At 65.9% G+C, this 20,685-nt stretch overlaps 1 protein-coding gene across 1 annotated transcript in view; it reads left to right on the plus strand.

Annotated features, from left to right (window-relative positions):
• CHL1 (cell adhesion molecule L1 like) overlaps nt 1–19,921 on the plus strand; it is a 46,902-nt gene extending 26,981 nt beyond the window's left edge. The window contains 19 exon segments of the mRNA XM_028518556.2: nt 907–936; nt 939–1,046; nt 1,365–1,476; nt 3,060–3,226; nt 5,823–5,988; nt 7,820–7,944; nt 8,631–8,732; nt 8,857–9,054; nt 10,404–10,474; nt 12,646–12,868; nt 13,161–13,276; nt 13,632–13,836; nt 14,018–14,140; nt 14,721–14,740; nt 14,742–14,901; nt 16,758–16,922; nt 17,532–17,663; nt 18,315–18,387; nt 19,670–19,921. Of these exon segments, the coding sequence (XP_028374357.2) occupies nt 907–936; nt 939–1,046; nt 1,365–1,476; nt 3,060–3,226; nt 5,823–5,988; nt 7,820–7,944; nt 8,631–8,732; nt 8,857–9,054; nt 10,404–10,474; nt 12,646–12,868; nt 13,161–13,276; nt 13,632–13,836; nt 14,018–14,140; nt 14,721–14,740; nt 14,742–14,901; nt 16,758–16,922; nt 17,532–17,663; nt 18,315–18,387; nt 19,670–19,886 (2,513 nt within the window). The 3' untranslated portion in view covers nt 19,887–19,921.
• Nucleotides 19,922–20,685: the final 764 nt, after the last annotated feature.

A 20,685-nucleotide genomic window follows, 5' to 3' on the forward strand; every position in this document is an offset into this window, starting at 1 on the left:
ACACAGCGAGATGCACGAAAACAGGCTGACTGGTGACCTTGCAACGTCATTGAAGCTAAAATCTTAGCATCTTTGCCCCTCACCCGACACCCCAGCTAAGGCGTGTTCCTCCGTGCAGCTGGTGTGCGCCGTCACAGCCAGGGCCGCAGGCGCGGTGCCAGACTCCAGGCCGGGCTGGGTCACCCGCCCTCGCCGACACCGTCTGCTCGCCGACACCGTGGCCGTGTCAGTGCCGAGCCCGCGGGTTCCGAGACATCACCACCTGTGTCACCTCCACAGCTGTCTTTGGTCCCTAACAAACGCACCAGGAGTGTCACATGCTGCTGCTTCCAGAACACATTCCCAGAATTGCGCTTGGGTCGGGAGGGAGGTGGGATCGTTGCCACAAAGCGGGCAGCTGGGCCTGTGTTCTGAGCCCTGGAGGAGGGTCAGTGAAATCTGAGAGCTACGCCCCCAAGTGGTCAGACAGCCGACCGGACCCTGCAGGCCTGCTGCGGGTCAGGGGGAAGCACCGCAGGAGGGGAAGAGGGGAACAGCAGCCAGGGGGTGGCCAGCGGCCCTGTGCTGGGTGGACCTGCTCCAACCAGGGGTGGGGCCTCCGGTTCAGAGTGGGGCTTACCGCGGCCTCCCGCTGGGCGTGGGGGTGCAGAGGCAGGGAGCTGAGGTGCTGGGGGCTTGGGTCACCGGCGCCAACGTGCGGGACGCTGAGACGGCAGAATACAGTCACAGTGGACGTTAGGAGACGCTAAAGAATTCGACGCAGTGAACTAACTACATACGAGTCACCCTGAACTGCTCTTCAAATGCAAATCCCGTGGGGCGCGTTTAACCAGCGGTCTTGAAATGTTTTGGGTCCTTTTTAAAAACTGTGTTTAAATCGAACCGACGCCCGTGAACCTCCCGCAGAAAACCCGTTCGCGGGCGACGTCGTCTTCCCGGGGAGGTGAGCTTCGCCAACCTGCAGCCCAACCACTCCGCCGTGTACCAGTGCGAGGCCACCAACGCGCACGGCACCATCCTGGCCACCGCCAACGTGGACGTCGTCGGTGAGCGTCTGGGGCAGGCCCTCCTCCCGCCCTCCCGCCGCGGCCCGGGGGGCGGGGTGCAGGCCGCACTGGGCCGCACTCTGAGTCCTTGACCCACGAACCCGGGGGGGAAGCAGGGCCCCCCTCCCCCACCGTTCATCTCACGTTCAGGCCCCGGACCTGGCGCCCCAACCCGACTTTCCCGGCGCGCGCTGCGTTCGGACGCGCTGCAGAGCAGCCGGGAGCGCTCGGCGGCTTTCCGTCCCCGCAGCACGAACGTGGCTGCAGGAAGAGCGTGCCGATCTGCACGTGTTATTTCTCCCCTCGATTTTCACACAGATATCCCTCCGCTGATACAAACCGACGACGGAGAAGCCTACGCCGCCGTGGCCGGGTCCAGCGTGTCCCTGCTCTGCGACTTCTTCGCCTCGCCGCAGGCGGTGGTGTCCTGGTAAGCGGGCACACGCCCACCCCCCTCACCCCCCAGAGCAGTCAGCGCGGGGCTTCCTGGGCCCCTCCGTGCGCCCCCCGAGGGCCGCCTGTTTCCGTCTTGCTGTGCCGTCCCCGGTGCCTCCTCGGAGAAACGGGGTCACATCCGCCTCCCCGGAGGCCGGGGCCACCCCTGGGGGGTGCGCCCACACGGGAAATGCGGAGAGCCGTTTCTGCCCGCGCAGGGAAGCCGAGGACTGAAGAGGTTACGGGAACGGGCGTAAAGATAGCGCGGTGTTTCCCTCCGGGTGCGTCCAAGGTCGAGCGGTCCTCGCTGACTTGGTTTGGAGAACGTGGCAATGATTACCTGAGCCCGCGTCTTGTGCCAAACACGCGTGCAAAACTTCTCCAGCACGTGCTTTGCACTGAATCGTGTGGATGGCGTGACAGGCCCTGTTCGGTGGGCCTGGTGTGTCTGCGGCTTCAGGAGACACGCATGGGGGTTCACGTGCTCCTCGGTGGTTCCCGCGGCTCTGAGGGGCGGGCACTCATGTGCGGGGGCGGAGCCTGTCTCCCTGTAACCTGCGGGGATGTCGCTCCCATGGAGTTTTACTGCGTTGGTTCTGGTTTTTAAACGCCGTCTGGAAGTCACTGAGGCCTTTAGAGGCTGAGCGATCCGCCCGCAGTGTCGCAGCGGGTGCGTGGGTGACCCGCCTCACCGCCGATGGCCCGGCCTGAGGGGCGAGACCACCCCACGTGCTGCCATGGGGCCCACGCTCCTCCGACCCAGACCGGCCAAGACCCTCCACCCACACTGGGTGTCCCACCCTGGGGCCGACCTGCAGCGGTGAAACACCGGGGACTCCCTCTCTCCTTCCGGGGGCGGGTGTGCGGGGGCGGGTGTGCGGAGGCGGCGGCTGCGGGCAGGCTTCCTGGGCTGGGCCGAGTCAGGCTGTCTTTTGGACTCTTTTGGGCTTTACTTCCTAATGAGTAAATAAATAAGACACCCCCCCCCCCCCCCCCCGCCATTAAAATAGTGTCATTCTTGATTACTGGGCTTGTTGGCGCCCTGGGAAATCCCGTGGGGATGGCAGGAGCCGTGTGAAATTTGAGCTCCGAGGCCGCCCCCCGGGACTCGTCCAGGCTGTGGCCGCAAACGCCTGGAAGTGGGGTGAACACAGGGGAAGCACCTGGGGTGCACAGGGGTCGGCAGAACCCAGAACGGGGCGGGACAGACTCCGGGCCTGCGAGGTCTCCAGGGGTCATGGCCCCTCCAGCACAGCAGGGGGTGCCGAGGGGTCAGGACCATGTTCAAGGCCTCCCTTTCCGGCACAGTGCGCCCTGGCCCACCCGAGCGGAGGAGCCCGCACCCGAGAGCCGGGAAAGACGCACAGTTGTGCTCTGCACCCAGACGCGCGCCGCACTGCTGTCGGGGAGGGGCGGACCCTGGTCCTCCAGGTCCCCTCCGGTGGGGCGGAGCAGATGGTCCCCTGTGACCCGTGGCAGCATCGCAGAGGGCCGGCCAAGGCCCCGGAGGAGGGGCACGCGTGCGTGGCCTGGGCGTGTGGCCCGCCCTCACGGCCCGTGTTGCCTCCCCGTCCGCAGGCTGAGGGTGGAGGAGCTCCGGCCCGTGGCGGGGCCGCGGCACCACGTCTATGACAACGGCACCCTGCGCATCAGCGGGGCCACCGAGGAGGACGCCGGCTCCTACACCTGCTGGGTGGAGAACGCCAAAGGCAAGACGGCGGTCACGGCCAGCCTGGACGTCCGAGGTGCGTTCACGCCGCCCTCGCTGTGCGAGACTTCTCCCTGGGGTCCGGTTCATCTTCGTTGTCCCCCTGAAGGCGGTGGGGGTGCGAGGCTGGCTCATACCTGTCCGCAGCTCTGCAGAGCCCTGGACCGAGTTCTGTCCAGACGGCCCCGCGGGAGCACAGGGCCCCTGGTGGTCCGCAGGCGGAGGCTGCGAGCCGGTGTGGGGGCCAAGGGGGGCGAGGTGTGCTCCGGGTGATGGGAGATATCCGGCCCGTCCCGTTCTGGTGTTTCCGTGACTCTGCTTTAGGTCCGTGACCCACTCGGCCCACTGCCACGAGTTCCCGACGCTGAGCTAACACACCAGGAGTGACCTTAGCGAGCGCAGCTCCCTGAGACGGGCCGGCGGGCGGGCGGGGGGCTGGTCCTGGGTCTGAGTCGGAGGCAGCCCGGTGCTTCCCGTCTGCCCGAGTCCTGGGGCACCGTGGAGCGTCCCTGGGGCCTCCCCAATGTTCCGATTTTAAAATCTTGCAGGAAAATTTGGAGAAGGGAAGGGTGTCACCCCCGCCTGGGGAGGACATGCCTTGGGGACGTGTCACAGGGCACGCATCCGTTTGTCGCCTGTGCTCCCTGACACCTCGTCATGTCTCTGTCCCCCACCCCCCACGGCACACACTTCCTCCCTCCCTCCCTCCTCCTCCTGTTCGATTTCTTCTCTGCGCCTCACCTGGGTTCCCCTGGCTGTTTCTTTCTCTGCCCTCGGCCCGGAGGGCACCCCCATGGACCGCACCCCCAGCCCGCACGCCCCACGGACCCCATTTTTATTTAAGTGTCCTCTTGCCGTGTCCCCTTCGCTCTGTGTCTGTCTGCATTCTCACCGTCCCGTGCACTTTTACGAAATGCCCTTTCGAGGTCACGAAGCCGGACTACATGCAGGGGGCGCTAGTCAGCCAGGTTCAAAGTCCGAGAGGGTGGAGCCTGGACTTCCCAGGACCCTTCCTGCCCAGTGGCCCCCCCCACCGCCCCCAGCGCTGGCCCAGGGGGACCTCCCACCACAGCCTGTCAGGGAGACGGTCCCGTCCAAGAATGCCAGTCTGGTCCGGCCTGATGTCTGTCTTACGTACGTGTCAGGGAGTGCAGGGGCCACACCTGTGCGGGGCTGAGGTGCCCGGCTTGCACACAGAGGAGGCGCGTCAAGGACGGGGCCGGACAGGGGGCGACGCAGCACAGTGGTTGCAGGCCTGAGCGTTGGTCTCCCGCAGGTTGGGGTTCGAGTCCTCTCGCAGCCGCTCGCCGGCAGGAAGCTCCGGTGCCAGCTACCCTTCAGTTGTTTTCTCCACAAAGCGGGCGCACCGGGGTTCACAGAGCCGTCAGGATCGTGGGATGTCACAGTGTGACCGTCTCAGCAGGGCCCCAGTGAGCAGAGAAGGCGCCGTTGGGGAGCAGCTGTCACTGTCAGATGGCTCTGACTTTGAACTTCGATGTAGGAGGAGGGTGTTCAGTAACTCACCGAGAGTCAATGCAATCCGACAGTCTCTGCATTCTGGGCCCGGGCTTCCAAGTAACCGAATTGTCCCCACTTCCCTCGTAGTCAGTTCCGTAGGTGACAGCCAGGACAGAGCTGGGGGGGCGGGGTCAGAGCTGTGGGGGGCAGGTCAGCCTCCGGGGCCAGGTCTCATCCCTTCCCTGTGGCCTCCCAGAGCAGGGTTCTGCGCTTTGAAACTGTCCGAAGGAAGCGGACACCGTCCAGGAAAGCCACGGTGCCCGTGTTTGAGCTTCAGGGTGTGGCTCCCCGTGGTTTACATGAAAGAAAGATGGTTCAAGCCGTTTACCTGACATTTTAAATTTGCTCAGAAGAGTTCAGGATGTGTAGTGTAGTCCTGCTCACCCCTACCCAGCCTCCACGGTGACCAGTTCACGGCCGATGTCCTTGGCCTGCACCTACACTCACTCCCCTTCTCCTGCACTTGTCTTCCTTTCTAACTAGAGTTCCCACTCAGTATCGTACCAGCTCCGGGGGCGGCACAGCGGCCACATGGCCGTGCGCGTCGTAAGTCAGGTGCCCCCGGCGTTCCCAGCCCCCACCCAGCACCGCCTGGGGCTGTCACCACGTCACTGACTGCGTTCCCGGTGCTGTCCTTTGCTTTCTGTGACTGCTCCCCAACTGCCGTCTGTGCTTTTCCATCCCGTCACCTCTCTCCCACGGACTGACTCCCGAACATCGCTCCCTCTAACTCGTTCAACGAGAAAACCCACCAGCGTGCCCGGAGTACCTGCTGTATGCATGCATCAGTGCAGCGGGACAGGCCCAGGGGACCCAGGCCCGAGCCCCGGCGGGAGAAGCGAGGCCCTTTCTGTCCCCAAGCGGCGTCTGTTTGCTCCGCCTCCCGGAGCCGGGGAAGCGGGGGTCTCCCTGACTTTGGTGTTCACTTTGCACGTGGGTTCACTCCGCACCTGGCCTTTGCCCGCTTCCCGGCCCGGATGGACGAGAGCAGAGCTGACCCGTGGTGTTCGGACACTGCAGTGCGGCACCGCTGAGATGGAGCTGTCCCGCCGGCGCCGTGGCGGGTGGAAGCGCGGATGCACATTCTGACCCGTGTGCTTGTTCCGTTAACACAGAGGCCACCACCGTCCGGGTCTCCCCTGAGAACCCGCGCGTGCACCGGTCACGCACGCTGGAGCTGCGCTGCGAGAGCCGCTGCGACCCGCACCTGGCGCCCAGTCTGACGCTGGCCTGGAGCAAAGACGGGGACGCGCTGCCGACCAACGGCACGGAGGACGGCAGGTGGGCGGGGTTGGCGGGCGGGGCTGGCGCGCGGACAGGTGTGATGGCGAGCACGCGCGGGGACGGGCTCGGGCGCGGAGGGGCCTGAGGCAGCCCTCGAGGGCAGACGGGTCCTACCTCACCCCCCGACCCCCCCGGGTTCACCCAGTTTCCGTGACCGACTTTCTGTGTCACGTGGACCGTCCCGTTCGCAGCGCACAGAAGTCGCTGCGGGTGCCCGAGTCTCGTTCCGGCCACAGGGTCACAGAACCGTGGAGATGAGCCCCAAGGAGCCGCTCCCTGGAACTCTGGGTTCTCGGGACCCGGCCTCGGGGGCGCTGCCGGCGTGCGCAAACCAACCAGGGCGGTTTTTCACGGCTGCCCCAGTCCCCGCTGCGCTTCCCCAGCCCGAGGGGACGGCGCCCCTCTCCCTTCGCCCCATCGCCCACCCAGTTGGTCTCGCCGGCAGGACCTGAGCCTGGTGTGGGCCAGTCCCGCTGGACACACCGGTCCTGCTGGCAGGCGCTGGTGCCTTCCCGCCCTTGTGCACGGGCGCAGCAGAAACACAGAGGGAGTGTGGGGAGGAGAGCGGGGGCGGGCGGGTGCTGAGTGGCACCAGACGATGTGAAGGGCGTTGCGGGGAGGTGGCCACCCCCACCCCCCATCGCTGAATGCCCGAGGTGCATTGGGAAGCTCGAAGGGCGATGCTCCTCCCTCCTGCGCTTGTCTGAGCTGGGGTGGGGGCGGAGCCCTCCCGGAGTCCGGGGGCGGAGCCCTGCCGGGGGTGGGGGCGGAGCCCTGCGGGGGGTGGGGGCGGAGCCCTGCCTGGGCAGGCGGTGGGCGTGCAGCCCTTCTCCCAGGAAGGCGGCCTGTTCAGATGGGTCGCCGTGTGCGGTGCGCCAGGTGGGCACAGGGATCGCGTGACCTGGAAGCGAGTTCACGCCGGAGCTCCCCCACGCGGAACTGGAGGGCAGAGCCCTGACTGGGGAGTACAGGGGTGGGGGTCATGGGCAGCCCCTGCGGCCACCGGTGTGGGGCCCGGGGGCCCCGCTGTCTCCCCTCACCGGTAGGACATCGGGGGGCGGTTTCCCCACCCAGTCTTCTCCGCGGCTCGCGGGGGTCTCGCAGCAAAACCCCGCGTTACCGAGGGTTCTCTGTCCACACGGATGGCGTCGTGTGTCTGAACTGAGCGGCTCACTGCTGGGCGTGCATTTCAGATGTAAAGAGACTCGAAGAGTCACGCTAACGGCACACAGCGGTGGGAGACGCTACGATTTACATGCAAGTTGTTCTCGTAGCGAGCTCCGTTGCAAACTCGGTGGCAAACTGGCCGCAACAGAAGGCGGGGCCGACGCGCCCTGCGGGGGCCCTGCAGAGAGCGGGCTGGCACGCCCCTGGCGTTCAGACACCAGCCTGCGGCCTGCTTGGGCGCGGAGGGCGGCGGAGGGGGAAACTGGTCCAGACAGGGGCCGTCCCATCTGCCCGGGGCGCGCTGGCTCTGCAGGGCTGGGAGCGACCGCCTGTCTCAGTGTCCTGGGTGGTGGGTGTGGTCCAGGCCCGTGGCAGCTGTGGGAGGGCCGGCGCCCCCGGGGCACACCTGGGCAGGTGGGCCGTCACCGAGCCCAGGGTGGGCTTGGCCGTGAGAAGCAGAACAGAGCCGTTCCCTTGCACGGCTGTGCAGACACGTGCCTGCGTGAGTGACAGTTCTACCCCGGCATCCAGCCGCACGGCGTCCCCCCGTGAAACGTGCGTGAGGCGGGGCTGGTTTTCCGCGGGGGGACGCAGCTGTGACAGGGTCGCCTCCGTGGCCTGGGCCGTTTCCTCCTCGTCACGCACCCCCCTCGCCCTGCAGGGTGGTCCTCGACGGGGCCCGGCTGACCCTCTCCAACGTCACGCCGGAGGACCAGGGTGTGTATGCTTGCACAGCCCGCACCGCTCTGGACAGCGTGGCCGACAGAACCCACGTGACGGTCCTCGGTGAGCCGCCCCGCCCGTGGGGAGCCTGTCCTTTCCTCCTCCGCTGGCGGTCAAGTTCAGGCAATGACTGTTTGAGCCCCTGCTGCACATGTGTTACTGGTTTGAGCTTCTCGGTTAAGCAGTGACCCCACGTTCTCCCCCCTTGGAAGAAGCTAACGAATGCTAATTTCCTGTCCCTCCACGGGACCAGTGCCAGCCCACTGGGAGGCAGGCAGGCGGTGCTGCCGGCCAAGACGGCCGGGCCCTGGGCTGCGGGCTGCCCCTCCCGGTGGGCAGAGGAGGGGCTAGTGTGGGGGCTGGGCCTCATGGATGTGCCATGACCCGGGGGCAGGGCTGAGCCCCCAGGACTCCAGAAGGGTGCCCACCCTTCTGAGAGGGCCGCAAGTCCTCTGCAAGGTGACACCTGCCACTCAGTTCTCCAGTGACAACGCTGATTGGAACGCGGGCGCACCCTGACTATGCGGGCGGGCAGCTGCCCGAGTCCACCCGTGGGGGAAGCTCGGGGACCACCCGTGGGCCCCCGGCAGCTCCCCTCCCTGAATGCAGCTCCCCTCCCTGATTGGTGCGCCGTCTGTGACCTGGCCCGGAGGGGACCTGGCCCAGGGAGGAGGCGGCTGGCCGTGGCCCCAGGCGAGGTCGGCACTCGAGGCCGCCGCCTGCGGGTCTCACCCCTTGTCTGCCCCCAGACGTCCCAGACCCCCCGGAGAACCTGCGCCTGTCGGAGCGGCAGAACCGCAGCGTGCGGCTGGCGTGGGATGCGGGGGACGACCACAACAGCAACGTCACCGGTAGGGATGGGGGCCCGTGGGCAGAGGGTCTCCCTCCTCAAACAGCCTCGGAGACGTTCCGCACTGTGTCCAAGTCCCTGGTAATGTGAGCGCGCCCGCCCGCCCCGGTCTCCCCCCCCCACAGAGTACATCGTGGAGTTCGAAGGAGACAGGGAGGCGCCCGGCAGGTGGGCGGCGCTGACCACGGTCCGCGGGGAGGGAACCTCGGCCCTGCTCTGGCTGGCCCCCTACGTGAGGTACCGGTTCAGGGTCGTCGCCGTGAACGAAGTGGGCAGGAGCCGCCCCAGCAGGCCCTCCGACCACCACGAGACGCCGCCGGCAGGTGGGTCGCAGGCTGTCCCGCCCGGCGTCCAGCCCGGGTGCTAGCCTTGCCCGTCCTCGACCCTGTCTTTGCAAAGAACCGGTCTAGGACGTCGGGTTTCCCCCATGCAGCGCTCGAGACGTTGTGCGAATGAACAGCATCTTCAAGTCCTCCCGGGGCCGTTAAGAATTAGGCAGGCGCTGGGCCCAGAGCAGGGATCAGCAGGCAGGGCCGGAGTGAATGTTCCTCAGAGCGACCTCTGGTGGCTGAAGGTCAGGTTGGAATCAGATAGAAAGTGAGTTCTGGCTGGAGAGAGAGAGAGAGAGTGAGAGAGAGAGAGAGACAGGGGTCCACTTTCTGGGATAAACCCTGGACGCGGAGGAGGCAGCTCGGTGAATTTCCAGCGTGTTGCAAGCGTCATTAATGTCGAGCACCCAGCTCATTTTTGGTCTCTCGGCCACTCCCTACACTCCCAGGGCATACCCCTCTCTCGCACTGAGACCCCAGGGATGGCGGTGCTCAGGTGTGTGTGTGGCTGAGAGGGCCCGGTCGTGGGTGGGGCTGTGACAGGGGCCGTTCTCCCGGCTGAAGCTCATCCGCTGGATGTCGGTTGCTCCCTTTGACTGAGAAAAAGCGAGCAGGAGTCTGAACCGAATCGGATCCGTGTGTGATCCGAATCTCAGTCAACCTTGGTGCTGACCTTCCTGCTCAGCCCGTTCCCACGAAATAGACGGGTCTCAGTGGGTATGTCCGGGACACGGTGCCGGCCGCTCCCGGCTGCGGGTGTGAGAACCCGGCGTGTAGTCTCGTCCGTCGGCTGATGGGCGGGGACTCACGACGTGAACCCCTAAAGACAACTGTGGTAGAGAAAGTGAAGCAGGTTCAGGTGAAAACGCATCCTCTTCTGAAACACAGGACGATGGTTTTAAAAGTCACGCCTTAGATTTAAAGAGCAGGTTTAAAGTGGAGACAGGCGCGAGCAAACCATCTACCATCGTCCACGAGACTTCAGGAATACCCCTTCACTCGTGTGCATAGAACATTCCAGAGCTGCCCGACGCGAGGGGCTGGTGCGCTGGCTCGTCTCGTGGGGGTCGTTTCGCAGTGCACACCCACGGTGTAAAACGTACGGCCGTAGTTGTGTACACACTCCCTCACACCGTTGCACTTGCTCCTGACCCTCACACAGCGCTCCACGTGAATTATTATAGCTCAGGGGCGCTCACTCTCATCTTCTCGGGACCGAGCCTGACAGAAGCTAGTGCACACTCAGAGTTACTGAAGCGTCTTTCTCGAGGCCGGGTCCGTGGGGTGACCTGCGTGTGGACCACACGGTGGGAAAAGTAACGTCGATGCTTCTAATTTTCCAGCTCCGGACAAGAATCCACAGAACATCAGGGTCCAAGCCTCTCAGCCCAAGGAAATGATTATAAAGTGGGAGGTGCGTATTCTTCCCTGTTTTTCTTTGTGTTTTTCTTTTGATTTGCAGGACAGTGCCCAACCCACTGAGCTACACCAGTCACATGTGTTTTTCTTTTCTTTCTCTTTTGGATCCGTTTGCCAAGCATGATGATAGGACAGTATCTTTAAGAGAAAGGGGGTACGACCTTCCATATGGCACTGTTACACTTTATAACCACATTTCGTTTGCACGTGTTGCGGTTGTTGGGGTGCCGGTGTTGTGAGATCATCGAGGCTCACAGTGGCACCAACAGAAAGAGGATTTAGACTGGTTCAATTGTACTCCGTGGCGGAAGGTGTCCGCTCCCTGACACTTCCACAGCCAGTGTTCTGGGTTTTCTCCCGTTCGACCAGCACTGAAAACCTTAACCTTGCCCTTCCGTTCTGTGTGCGGTCTGTTAAACGTGACGGACACCCGGAGAATGGCTCCCAAGTAGCGGCCACCACCACCTGCAGCCCTGCCCTTCCGCACACGTACACCGAACCCCGGGCCGGCCGGCGCAGGACAGGGCCGGCACCGTCTCTGCTCTGGTCAGCGATGGGCGCCCCGGCAGGTGGCCTGTCTTCCCGTCACCACACCAGTTGCACTTGGACACGGGCGTCTTTGGGCTCAGGACACTCCCTGAGTCCCTGTTAAAGGTTATGAAACAGGCTTTTCTCTTTAAATGAAAAAGGGGGGCCCCTGGCCCCCTGACCCTGTTTGCGGCCTGCTGGGGAGTTCGCCGAGGCTCTGTGGGCCATCGCCTGAAACCACACGCAGAGTGTCGCTGCTGCCGTCTCCTCGGGTTCACGCGCCAAGAAGGCCGGCGGCCGACCCGGTCCGGTCTTTCTTCAAAGTGTTCCCGATGCGGCGCGGTTCCTTTTCAGGTTTGCCAGAGAGCTCCGGCCAAGGCCAGCCAAGGCTCGCTGGCAAGTGTGCAAGCTGAGTAAGGCTCGCGTGCCCAGGGGCCGCGCTGGGGCCGAGGACAGTGTGGCTGTGGAGGGCAGCATGGGGCTGGAGTCTCCGGGCCCCGGGGGCGTCTGTACCCCAGGGCAGTGAGACCTCCCCATGGACGGACCCAGGTGTGACCCACGGCTGTGGGGCCTCTCGGGGTTTTGCTTTGCTTTGCTTTTTTTTTTTTTTTGTTCTGCTCGCTCACGGAAGCATTCCCTTTGGGATAAATGTGGACTTGAAGTTATTTCGCTGGTACAACGCTACGTTTTCAACACCATTCCAAGCAGCGCCTCCGGTCAGCGCTTCGGTAAATCAGACGGAGCCGAGAAATGGCAGATTCCGCAGGAGCAGAGCGTGTGTGACAACACTCTCGAGTCACTCACGGGGCCGGACATGGCCACCGGTTGTGGGAGCGAGCCCTGCAGTCTGGGACCGAAGTCACCCCTCAGTGTGTTTTGCACAACTGATCCACTCAAAGGCACATTCCCATGTTTGCAAAGTGAGCAGGGTGGTCTGGGTCACGGCGGTGTTTGGTGGTGTAAAGTGTGGCTCAGTTAAAGGCACACACACACAAGTAACCGCTGTCCCGTGCTGGAAATGCCACCGCCAGACATCCCTGTGCAGCAAACGAAGTCTGTTCTGGGGGGGGGGAGGGTCGTAAAGCCACAGTAACAGAGCAGCCGGGAGCCGGGACACGGTTCTACTACTGACGGGGGGGGGGGTCCGCCTCTTCTGTGCCCTCAGGCACAAGCCTGCACAGTCGCTAGAAACGGTGATTAGTCTCCGATTTCCTCTTGGGAAGAAGGTGCGGAAGGCTGGGGTCGGGGGAGGAGAGGGTTCTGGTGAAAGGCCAGGGGAGAGCCGGCTCACGGCCATGGGACCCACGGCCACGGGACCCACGGCCACGTCCCCCAGGGCCGGTGTGCGGCAGTGGAAAGGGGAGATGCAGGCTGGCACCTGTGTGGAATGTGTCAGTAGATTCTTCCTCATGAAAAGCGAGACCTGACCCCACGGCCGGCATCCAGGCATGGAAACAGCCGTTCTGAGGGGGGACGGGGTGAGGGACGGGCCGTCTCACCGATGGAAGGACAGACAGGCTCAACCTGTCCCCGGGGGAAGAGGGGACCAGCCCCCCGAGAGGCGGTCCATCCCTTTAGCCTCGGCGCCGCCCCGACCCAGCGGCGTGTCCGTCTCTGACGCGTCCTGCCCCCTTCCAGCCCCTGAAGCCCCTGGAGCAGAATGGCCCGGGTCTGGAGTACCGCGTGGCCTGGCGGCCCCAGGGTGCGCCCGCTGAGTGGCAGGAGGAGACAGTCCGGGAGCACAGCCTGCGGGTGATGACGCCGGCGGTCTACGCACCCTACGACGTGCAGGTGCAAGCCGTCAACCGCCTGGGCGCCGGGCCCGAGCCGCGACCCGTGACCCTGTACTCGGGAGAGGACTGTAAGTGACGCTGCAGCCCTGCGGGGTCGGGGGCTCGGTGGCCCTCGCGTGGGTTGCGCCCCGTCCACGCTGTGTCCAGCTCCTCTGGCGCAGAGTAGGTGCGTGCCGTGGAGGTTCAGTCCGCAGGGTGGAGGGGGCCCCCTTCTCCGAGAAACCCCCGTGGGCCAGAACGCCCCTTGGGGGACCTGGCTCCACGGTGATGCCTCTCCGTGGCCACGTGACCAGCCAGCCCCCGAAGAGGGCCAGGCTGGCAGTGACCGGGAGCTGACCGCCACCCTCTCCTGCCCCGCAGATCCCGACGCGGCCCCGGAGGTCCAGGGGGTGGAGGTCGTGAACAGCACGCTGGTCCGAGTCACCTGGTCCTCGGTGCCCAAGGACAGAGTGCACGGGCAGCTGAGGGGATACCAGGTCTGTGCCCCAGCTCCCTCCCCTCCCCCTGCGGCGGCGCCGCGAGCACGCTTCTGGGCCTTGGCAGGGGCGGGGCGGGGGGGGGGGTTGGGTTAGGGTTAGGGTCAGGGGGTTGGCACCTTGTGCCGGAGACCGAAAGTTTGCGGGTTCGATCCCTGGTCAGGGCTGACCAGTCAGTGTCTCTCTTTCACAGCGATGTGTCTCTCTCTCTCCTCTTCCTTCTCTAAAATCAATCATCGTATCTTAAGGGAAGCTTTAGAACCCTGAACACCTAGGGAAGCACTGCTTCCGGAAGCAGCCGGGAAGAGCCCCGGGCGCTGTGGCTGGCCCGGTAACCGCCCCGCCTTCCTTGCAGATCACCTGGTGGAAGACCAGGAGCCTGCTGGACGGCCGGCCGCTGCCCAGGGAGGCGCGCTCGCTGCGGCTCCCCGGCCCGCGGGGCTCCGGCATGCTGCCCGCGCTGGACGCCTTCAGCGAGTTCCGCCTCACCGTCCTGGCCTACAACTCCAAGGGCGCCGGGCCCGAGAGCGAGCCCTACACCTTCCAGACGCCGGAGGGAGGTGAGGGGCCCGTGTGGAGCAGGGCCGGCTGGGGGAGGGGAGGGCCCGGGCGGCCGTGTGGGTCCCGTGAGTGAGTCGGTGTCTGGGCCCCCACGGAGAGCCACAGCCGCGGGGGCTTCGGGCGTTGGCCGTGGAAACGGCCCCAGTGGGGAGCGTCTGCCCTCGGTCTTGTGTCTTCCAGTTCCCGAGCAGCCGGCGTTCCTGAAGGTCGTCAAGGTCGACAGGGACGCGGCCACGGTGGCCTGGGGGCTGCCCGAGAAGCTGAACGGCCACCTGGTCGGCTTCCTGCTGCAGTACCAGACGAGTGCGTGGGGGCTGGGGGGGACCCGTGGGCACGTCCGGTGTGCTGGGCGTGGGCTTGCTCTGCCGGAGCCTCGGTGGGGGGCGGGGTGTGGCCTGGGCTCCGTGCCCCCGGCCGGAGGGGGAGCAGCCCCCTGCCTGTTTCATGGACAGTTTTCTGGGCACACAGCCGTGCCCACGCACAGCTGTCTGTCCACAGCTGTGTCTCACTACAGAGTCCGAGGGCAGTAGCTACGTAGAGGCCGCGTGGCCCCCAGGGTCGATAGATTCACAGTCCAGTGCTTTTCCGGAAGGTCTGCCCCCTCTGTTTTAGTGAAAGCAGCCCCCTAGGGGGCGCCAGAGACCGTGTTCACTGGTCATTTGCCGAGACCCTGAGCCACTGGCCGGTGCAGATCCAGGCCCGGGGCCCCTTCCTGCCGGGCGGGGTCTCCCCAGGCACAGCTGTGATTCAGCCTCGTGCAGTCAGCCAGAGCCCACAGCTGCGGAGGCCCCGGGGCCCGGCACACCACGGGCGCTGACTTGGGTGGGTGGGCGGTCTGAGCACCCAGGACTGAGCCGGGCGGGCCCTGTGCTCTGTCCCTCAGTCAACGACACGGAGGAGATCGGGGGAGCTGCACGCCGTCAACCTCACCGCTCTGGCCCCGCCCCGCTGGCGCCTGTCGGGCCTGCAAACCAGCACCAAGTACAAGCTCTACCTGCGGGCCTGCACGGCCCGGGGCTGCGGCAAGGCCGTCACGGAGGAGACCGCCACGCTGGGGGCCGGCGGTGAGTCCCCGGGGCGCGGGCGGGGTGTGAGTTGGGGGTGGCCCGACCTCAGTCTGCCCGGCCGCTGGACACAGAGTTAGTTTCCACCGTGTGTGAAGTGGTGGGTTTGCACGCCACGGCCGTCTAGGCTGGCCTCCGCAGGCCCGGCCAGCAGCTGCCGTTCACTTCCCTGAGACAGGGCCGGCCGGCCGCGCGGCTGTCCGTAAGGCCCCAAGGAGGACGCTCTCCTTCCGGAAGCGTCTCCTCTCCGAAGCTCGGCCTCTGCCCGGGCGGCCGGCCCGCCACCCGGCTCCCGGGTCGGCTCGTTTCCCGCCCAGCGGTTGGCCCCGAGCATCCGACGTGAAAATGGCCAACAAGTCCGCCTTCATCCACGCAGTTTGTCCAGTTTAATCTCCGACTTTTTCTCCAACTCAGAACCACGATCCTCCCCAGGACTTTCCTCCAGCAGGCATGCTGGGGTGTAGCCGCTGGGCGTTCCTTAGTGTCAGGAGCACATGGGAGGAGAAACGAGAGAGGAGAGCGAGAGAGGGAGACTCATCGGAGGACGGGGAGGGGGGGGCTTGTGGGAGCCCCCGGCTGACCGGCTGGGGGTGTTTGTGGTGGGGAAGCGGGAGGCGGGAAGTGGGGAGTGGGAGAGGGGCCTGTCCTTGGAGAAGGGGGCTGCAAGCCTTTTCTCTGGTCATCTCCTGGTTGTCACGCTCGGGCTCTCGGGCGCACGGCCGAAGGGGGAGACCAGGGCGGGAGTGAGTTGGGTGCTCTTCTGTCTGCTGGTTTGAATGAAACGCTCGCTTCGCTCTAGTTTCCAACAGCTCACGCCACTTAACATCCCACTAACGTTTCTGCCGCCCGAGGCAGCCCTCACCGCCTTCCCTCCCAGCGGCGCGGGGTCTCCACGGCTCTGCTCAGCTAATGCTAATGTAACCGGCCCTATGCGGCTTTCCTCGGCCACGGGGCCTTCTGCAGGCACTTCTGGAGGGCAGGGTCTCTCTGATCGGTGTGACCAGAGACCCTGCCTTCGGGCTCCAGCCTAGAATGTAGCACACGACACGGCTCCCCACTGAAAACAGCTCCGTAGCCCCTGGGGCTCCCCGCATGAGGGGTGGCTCTGCCCTCCGTGTAGATCAACGTGTCCTGGTTTCCATTTACTCTGTTCAGTTCATTCCTAGCGATGTGTCTAAGAAAGTATTTTAGGTGTCTTGTTGCAAGATCACGCACTAAGGGTCTCTCTTAATTTCCCTTGACTCCCATTTTTATCGGCAACTATGACTTCTTCTGGGAACACGTCGGCATGCTCGCGTGTTTCGGAGAGGGCCGCTTCTCAGAACGCTCCCCAACCTCCGCGGGGTCCCTCCCCTGCACCTGCCAGTCTGCCCTCGGTGCAGCTCAGGGGCCTGCGAATGCCCCGCACTTGACACATGACCGTGCCCTGACCCACACCACCATGCCCGGGGGGTGGGGGAGAGCCAAAAGAGTGGCCCGGGGTTCGGCGGGCCCTCGGTGGCCTCGCTCAGTCCCCCGCTAGGTTTGTCCACGTCTGAGTGACACGGGATGACAGTGCCCAGGGCTCTGACATCTGCTCTGGGTCCTGCACCGCCCCCCCCACGTGGCCGGGCCGACCTGCAGGCCGATCCACCCGCCTGCATGTCCTCCGGGGGGCGTGAGTGAGTCCCATTCACTGCCCTTGCCGAGTGCCAGTGAGTTAGGAAGGAAACCCTGACACGCTGACGGGACTGACCTCCTGACCGCTCAGGGGCTGTCTGAGGACCCAGGGCCACGCACGGCCCTGATCGTCTCGCGAGACTTTCCTGCTTTCCCGTGCTCACGGCCTCTGTGCTCCCACTGTGTGCGTTCCTCAGGCAAAGGGGCCGGGCCGACGGCAGCAGGAGTCAATGCCACTCAGCAGGGCCCCCCGCTGGAGGCCCTCCCTGCGCCCGGAGCTGAGCCCGCGGTGCGCCTGCTGACTAAGACCTGGGTGGATAACAATAGCATTTTCGAGGATGTGGTTGAGGCGAGAGGGAGAGGTGAGGAGTGGGGTCGTGTGGGGCAGCCCTAGCCGGTCCCCCGGTGTCCCGAGAGCGCAGGGCGCGCTTGTCCCCACTCCCCGTGTCACAGGCAACGACACGCAGTGTGTCAGCAGAGAAAAGCGGCCTCGATTTGTTTTGGCTCGGCATTTCCAAAAACCCCAGCGAAACACGCTGCCCGGGCCCTCCTTCCTTCACTGCTCTGTCGCCGTAGCCGCCTACAGCTGTCTCCTGTGCACTAACCCTGCCGGTAGCAAAAGCTAAACAGAAAAACCACCACGCGCACCAGGACGCCCAGAGCGGCCGCGGTGGCCTCTGTAACCCCGGCAGCTCCTGCTTGCACTTCTGTTGTGTGTGTTGAACTTGACCGCCTGCCCTGTCCTCTCTGGTTTCCGTTCTCAGACTCAGACGTGACCCGAGAGGCCCTTGCTCGGTCCCCGCCGAGCGTTGGTCCAGGCTCCCCTCCCTGTCCTCGGGCCCCCCCCCTCCTCCGGGGTCCCTCGAGGGAGGGCCCAATGCTGACGCCCGTTTGTGTGTTGAGAGATGACGTTTAGTCGTCCCCGGGGCCGGGGACGCGAGCGCTCAGGGGGTGCCTTCTCTGTGCGGCAGAGCACGCGGGCCTGTACGCGGACATCGCCACGCAGGGCTGGTTCATCGGGCTGATGTGCGCCGTGGCCGCCCTCACGCTCGTCCTGCTGACCGTCTGCTTCGTGAGGAGGAACCGCGGCGGGAAGTACTCAGGTAGCGCCGCGCTCTGCCAGGCCCCCGGGCGGCGCGGTTATCGGCAGCCCACCGTGCGTGTCGAGCGAACAAACGAGCTTAACTTCCACATTTTGGTAAAAATACACGGAAGACATGGGCAGTGGCACATCCCGCTGCCTCCCTGTGGAGACTGAGCCGTCGTGCACAGATTCTCAGGGGCGAGCGCGTGAAAGGGACGATTGGTTGGAAGCTTCACGGAGACCCACCCCCCGCCCCCGAGCTGCCTTTGGGGGCTCGCCCCGTCGCTGTGCGGCGCGGCCCTCCCCGAGTTCTAAGGGAGCCTCTTCCCACGATGCCCTTGGAGGGGACGGAGGTCCGCACCCCACACTTTGGGGCGGCTGGGGGACCCCGGCTCTGTGGTGCGCCCTGCAGGCACAGGGCGCTGCGTAAACTGCTCCCCACGTTTAGTTTAGTGGGGGTCCTCGATGCGCGGGAACTGGGATCCCGGAGAGGGGGAGCCCCCGGGAAACCCTCCTTTCCTGTGAGGGGTGACTGGCGGGCGGTAGCCCGGCCGGCAGGGCCCCCGGCTGCTCGAGCCAGGGAGGGGTAGGCCCACCGTCCCCAGGGAGGGCCGCGGCATGGCCGGCAGGTCCGTAGGTTGAGTACATGCCTCCTCTCCCCTCCCCGCAGTGAAGGAGAAGGAAGACCTGCACCCGGACCCGGAGGTGCAGTCGGGGAAGGACGAGACCTTCGGCGACTACAGGTGAGCGCGCGGCCGCCTGCTGGCAAGGGGTCACAGCCCGGGGGTCATCACTGGGTGAGGTCGCCGCCCACCCCCCAACCCCCGAGCCCTCAGATAGGTCAGCGCCTTCCTCATGCTCTTCCCTGACCCCGAGTGCCGCCCGGGAAGGTCCCCCCAGGAGACCGTTGTCCTGGGGGCCGCGTCCCAGCCCTGGGAGTGGCTCCTCACCAGCCACCACCGCCCAGCCCCCGCCAGAGCCGCCGCCCGGGTTTCTGTCGCTGTGACACAGCACCCCGTTCCGGGGCCAGTGACCGTCCCCAGCAGGATGGCCCGTGTCACACTCCTGCCGGTTGTGTGTCCAGCTCACCTGGCTCTGGCGGTGGTGGTCCCTGCAGTGACCGGCTGGGAGGGGGGCACACAGACGGCACTGCAGGGCCCCAGCGTGGGCACCGGCCGGCTCGCACGGGGCACAGGCCACCTCTGCACGCGCTTCCTGGTGACGGCGAGTCCCGTGTGACGGGGGGGGGGGCGCAGAGCCCTGAGCCCGGCGTCCACGCTGCGGCCTGAGGGGCCACCACATGCCACGTGTCACCCAGTGCTGGTTGCGTGCTTGTTGCATTTTTCTAAACTCCCCCCTTTTCCGGTTCTGTAGCCGTGTTTCACTGGGTCTGCCCCTGCGCGGCGGGTGGTCTCACTGCCCCTGCGCGGCGGGTGGTCCCACTGCCCCTGCACGGCGGGTGGGCTCACTGCCCCTGCGCGGCGGGTGGGCTCACTGCCCCTGCGCGGCGGGACGAGGCCACGCCGGGTCCCAGGCGCCTCACCCGCCCCGAGTGGCTTCTCCCGAGGAGCAGAGCCCAGACCGTCAGCACGGGGCCCCTGCGGCGCTCACGGCCTGGAACGCCAGCCGCCCCTTTTATCCAGCAAACCGAGCTTATAGACTGTATTTAAGGAACCTCTCTGGTTAGGAGGGGCAGAGTTCGGCTGAGGAACCGGAACAGGAGAGTGGTCCGGGGAGGGGCTGGCGACCCGGGCCCCGAGGGTCGGGAAGGCCGAGGGGGAGCCCAGAGGCTCCCTGTTGTGGGGACGGCAGGGGCGCTGGGAGGACGGGGCACAGGTCTGGGTCACTCGGAGGGACGCGGGTCGGCCGTGACTTTGGAGGCGTGCGTGTGGGTGTGGGAGCGTCCCTCGGGGCGGGTTCCTCCGTCCCCAGGGTCGGCCCGAGCGCCCTGCACGCCGGGAGAGGCGCCAGCACCCCGCTGGCAGCTCAGGGCACGTCCCCCCACACACGTCTCTTGTCTTCCAGTGACAGCGACGAGAAGCCGCTGCGCGGGAGCCCCCGGTCCCTGCACCGGGACACGCAGGCCACGGAGAGCGCGGACAGCCTGGTGCAGTACGGGGACGGGGACCACCGCCTGTTCAGCGAGGACGGGTCCTTCATCGGCGCCTACGCGGGCTCCAAGGAGAGGGGCTCCGCGGAGAGCAACACCAGCTCCGTGGCCACCTTCCCGCTGCGGGCGTGACCGGCCCGCCGGCCTCCTGCGCCCACCTGCTGCGGGGCGGGGCGGGGCGGGGCGCGGGGCGTGTGCGCGGGACGGACCTGCACTGCCAGGAGCCCCCGGGGGGCGGCCGCGCCCCGCAGACCCCTGGGGAGGAGCGGCGTTGCCGCGAGGAGGGAAGCACCCGGCACCGCAGGCCCGGGTCCCCTGCCTGCCCCTCTCCGGGTGGGAAGGTGCAGAGGACACGGCCCTGAGTGTGGACCCACCGCCCCCGCATCCAGAGGCCCTCGGGGGGTGCTCCCCGAGTCCGCAGGGCCGGGGCCACCGCATGGGCCTCTCAGAGCTGCCGAGTGACTCTGTGACAAGGGGGTGGAGGGTGGGCAGACAGGTTATTTAAGTGTAAAGAGGCACGTGAATGTCTTGCCAGAATCCCTCGTGGACTGTGTACAAAATCTATTATTTAAGTTTTAGGACAGGTCTTCGGCAGACTGTCGGCTCCTGGTCACGGAGCTCTACCCGTCTGCCCCCCAGGCGGCCACGTTCGAACGGACGTCGGGCTGTTTTGCTTTCGTCGCGCATCGCTTTCCCGTCCGTGGTGGCGTCGGTGCCCGTCCGGTTTGTTCCGCTCTCGGACCAAACCCAGCTGCGAAGGGGGCGGCCGCCGGGGCCGCCGGACACAGCGCAGCCCGAGGTCTTCGGGCCCCCGGGGGCCCTGAGTGGGTCCACGCGACTCCGCGTCCACAGGACGGCCGCCTCCTTTCCCGTCCGTGTGGCTGTCCACGGATCCGCTTCGTGAGCCCGTCGTGCGCACGGTGTCCCTGCC

Source organism: Phyllostomus discolor, chromosome 7 (assembly GCF_004126475.2).
Source record: "Phyllostomus discolor isolate MPI-MPIP mPhyDis1 chromosome 7, mPhyDis1.pri.v3, whole genome shotgun sequence".
NCBI classification, from domain to species: Eukaryota; Metazoa; Chordata; class Mammalia; order Chiroptera; family Phyllostomidae; genus Phyllostomus; species Phyllostomus discolor.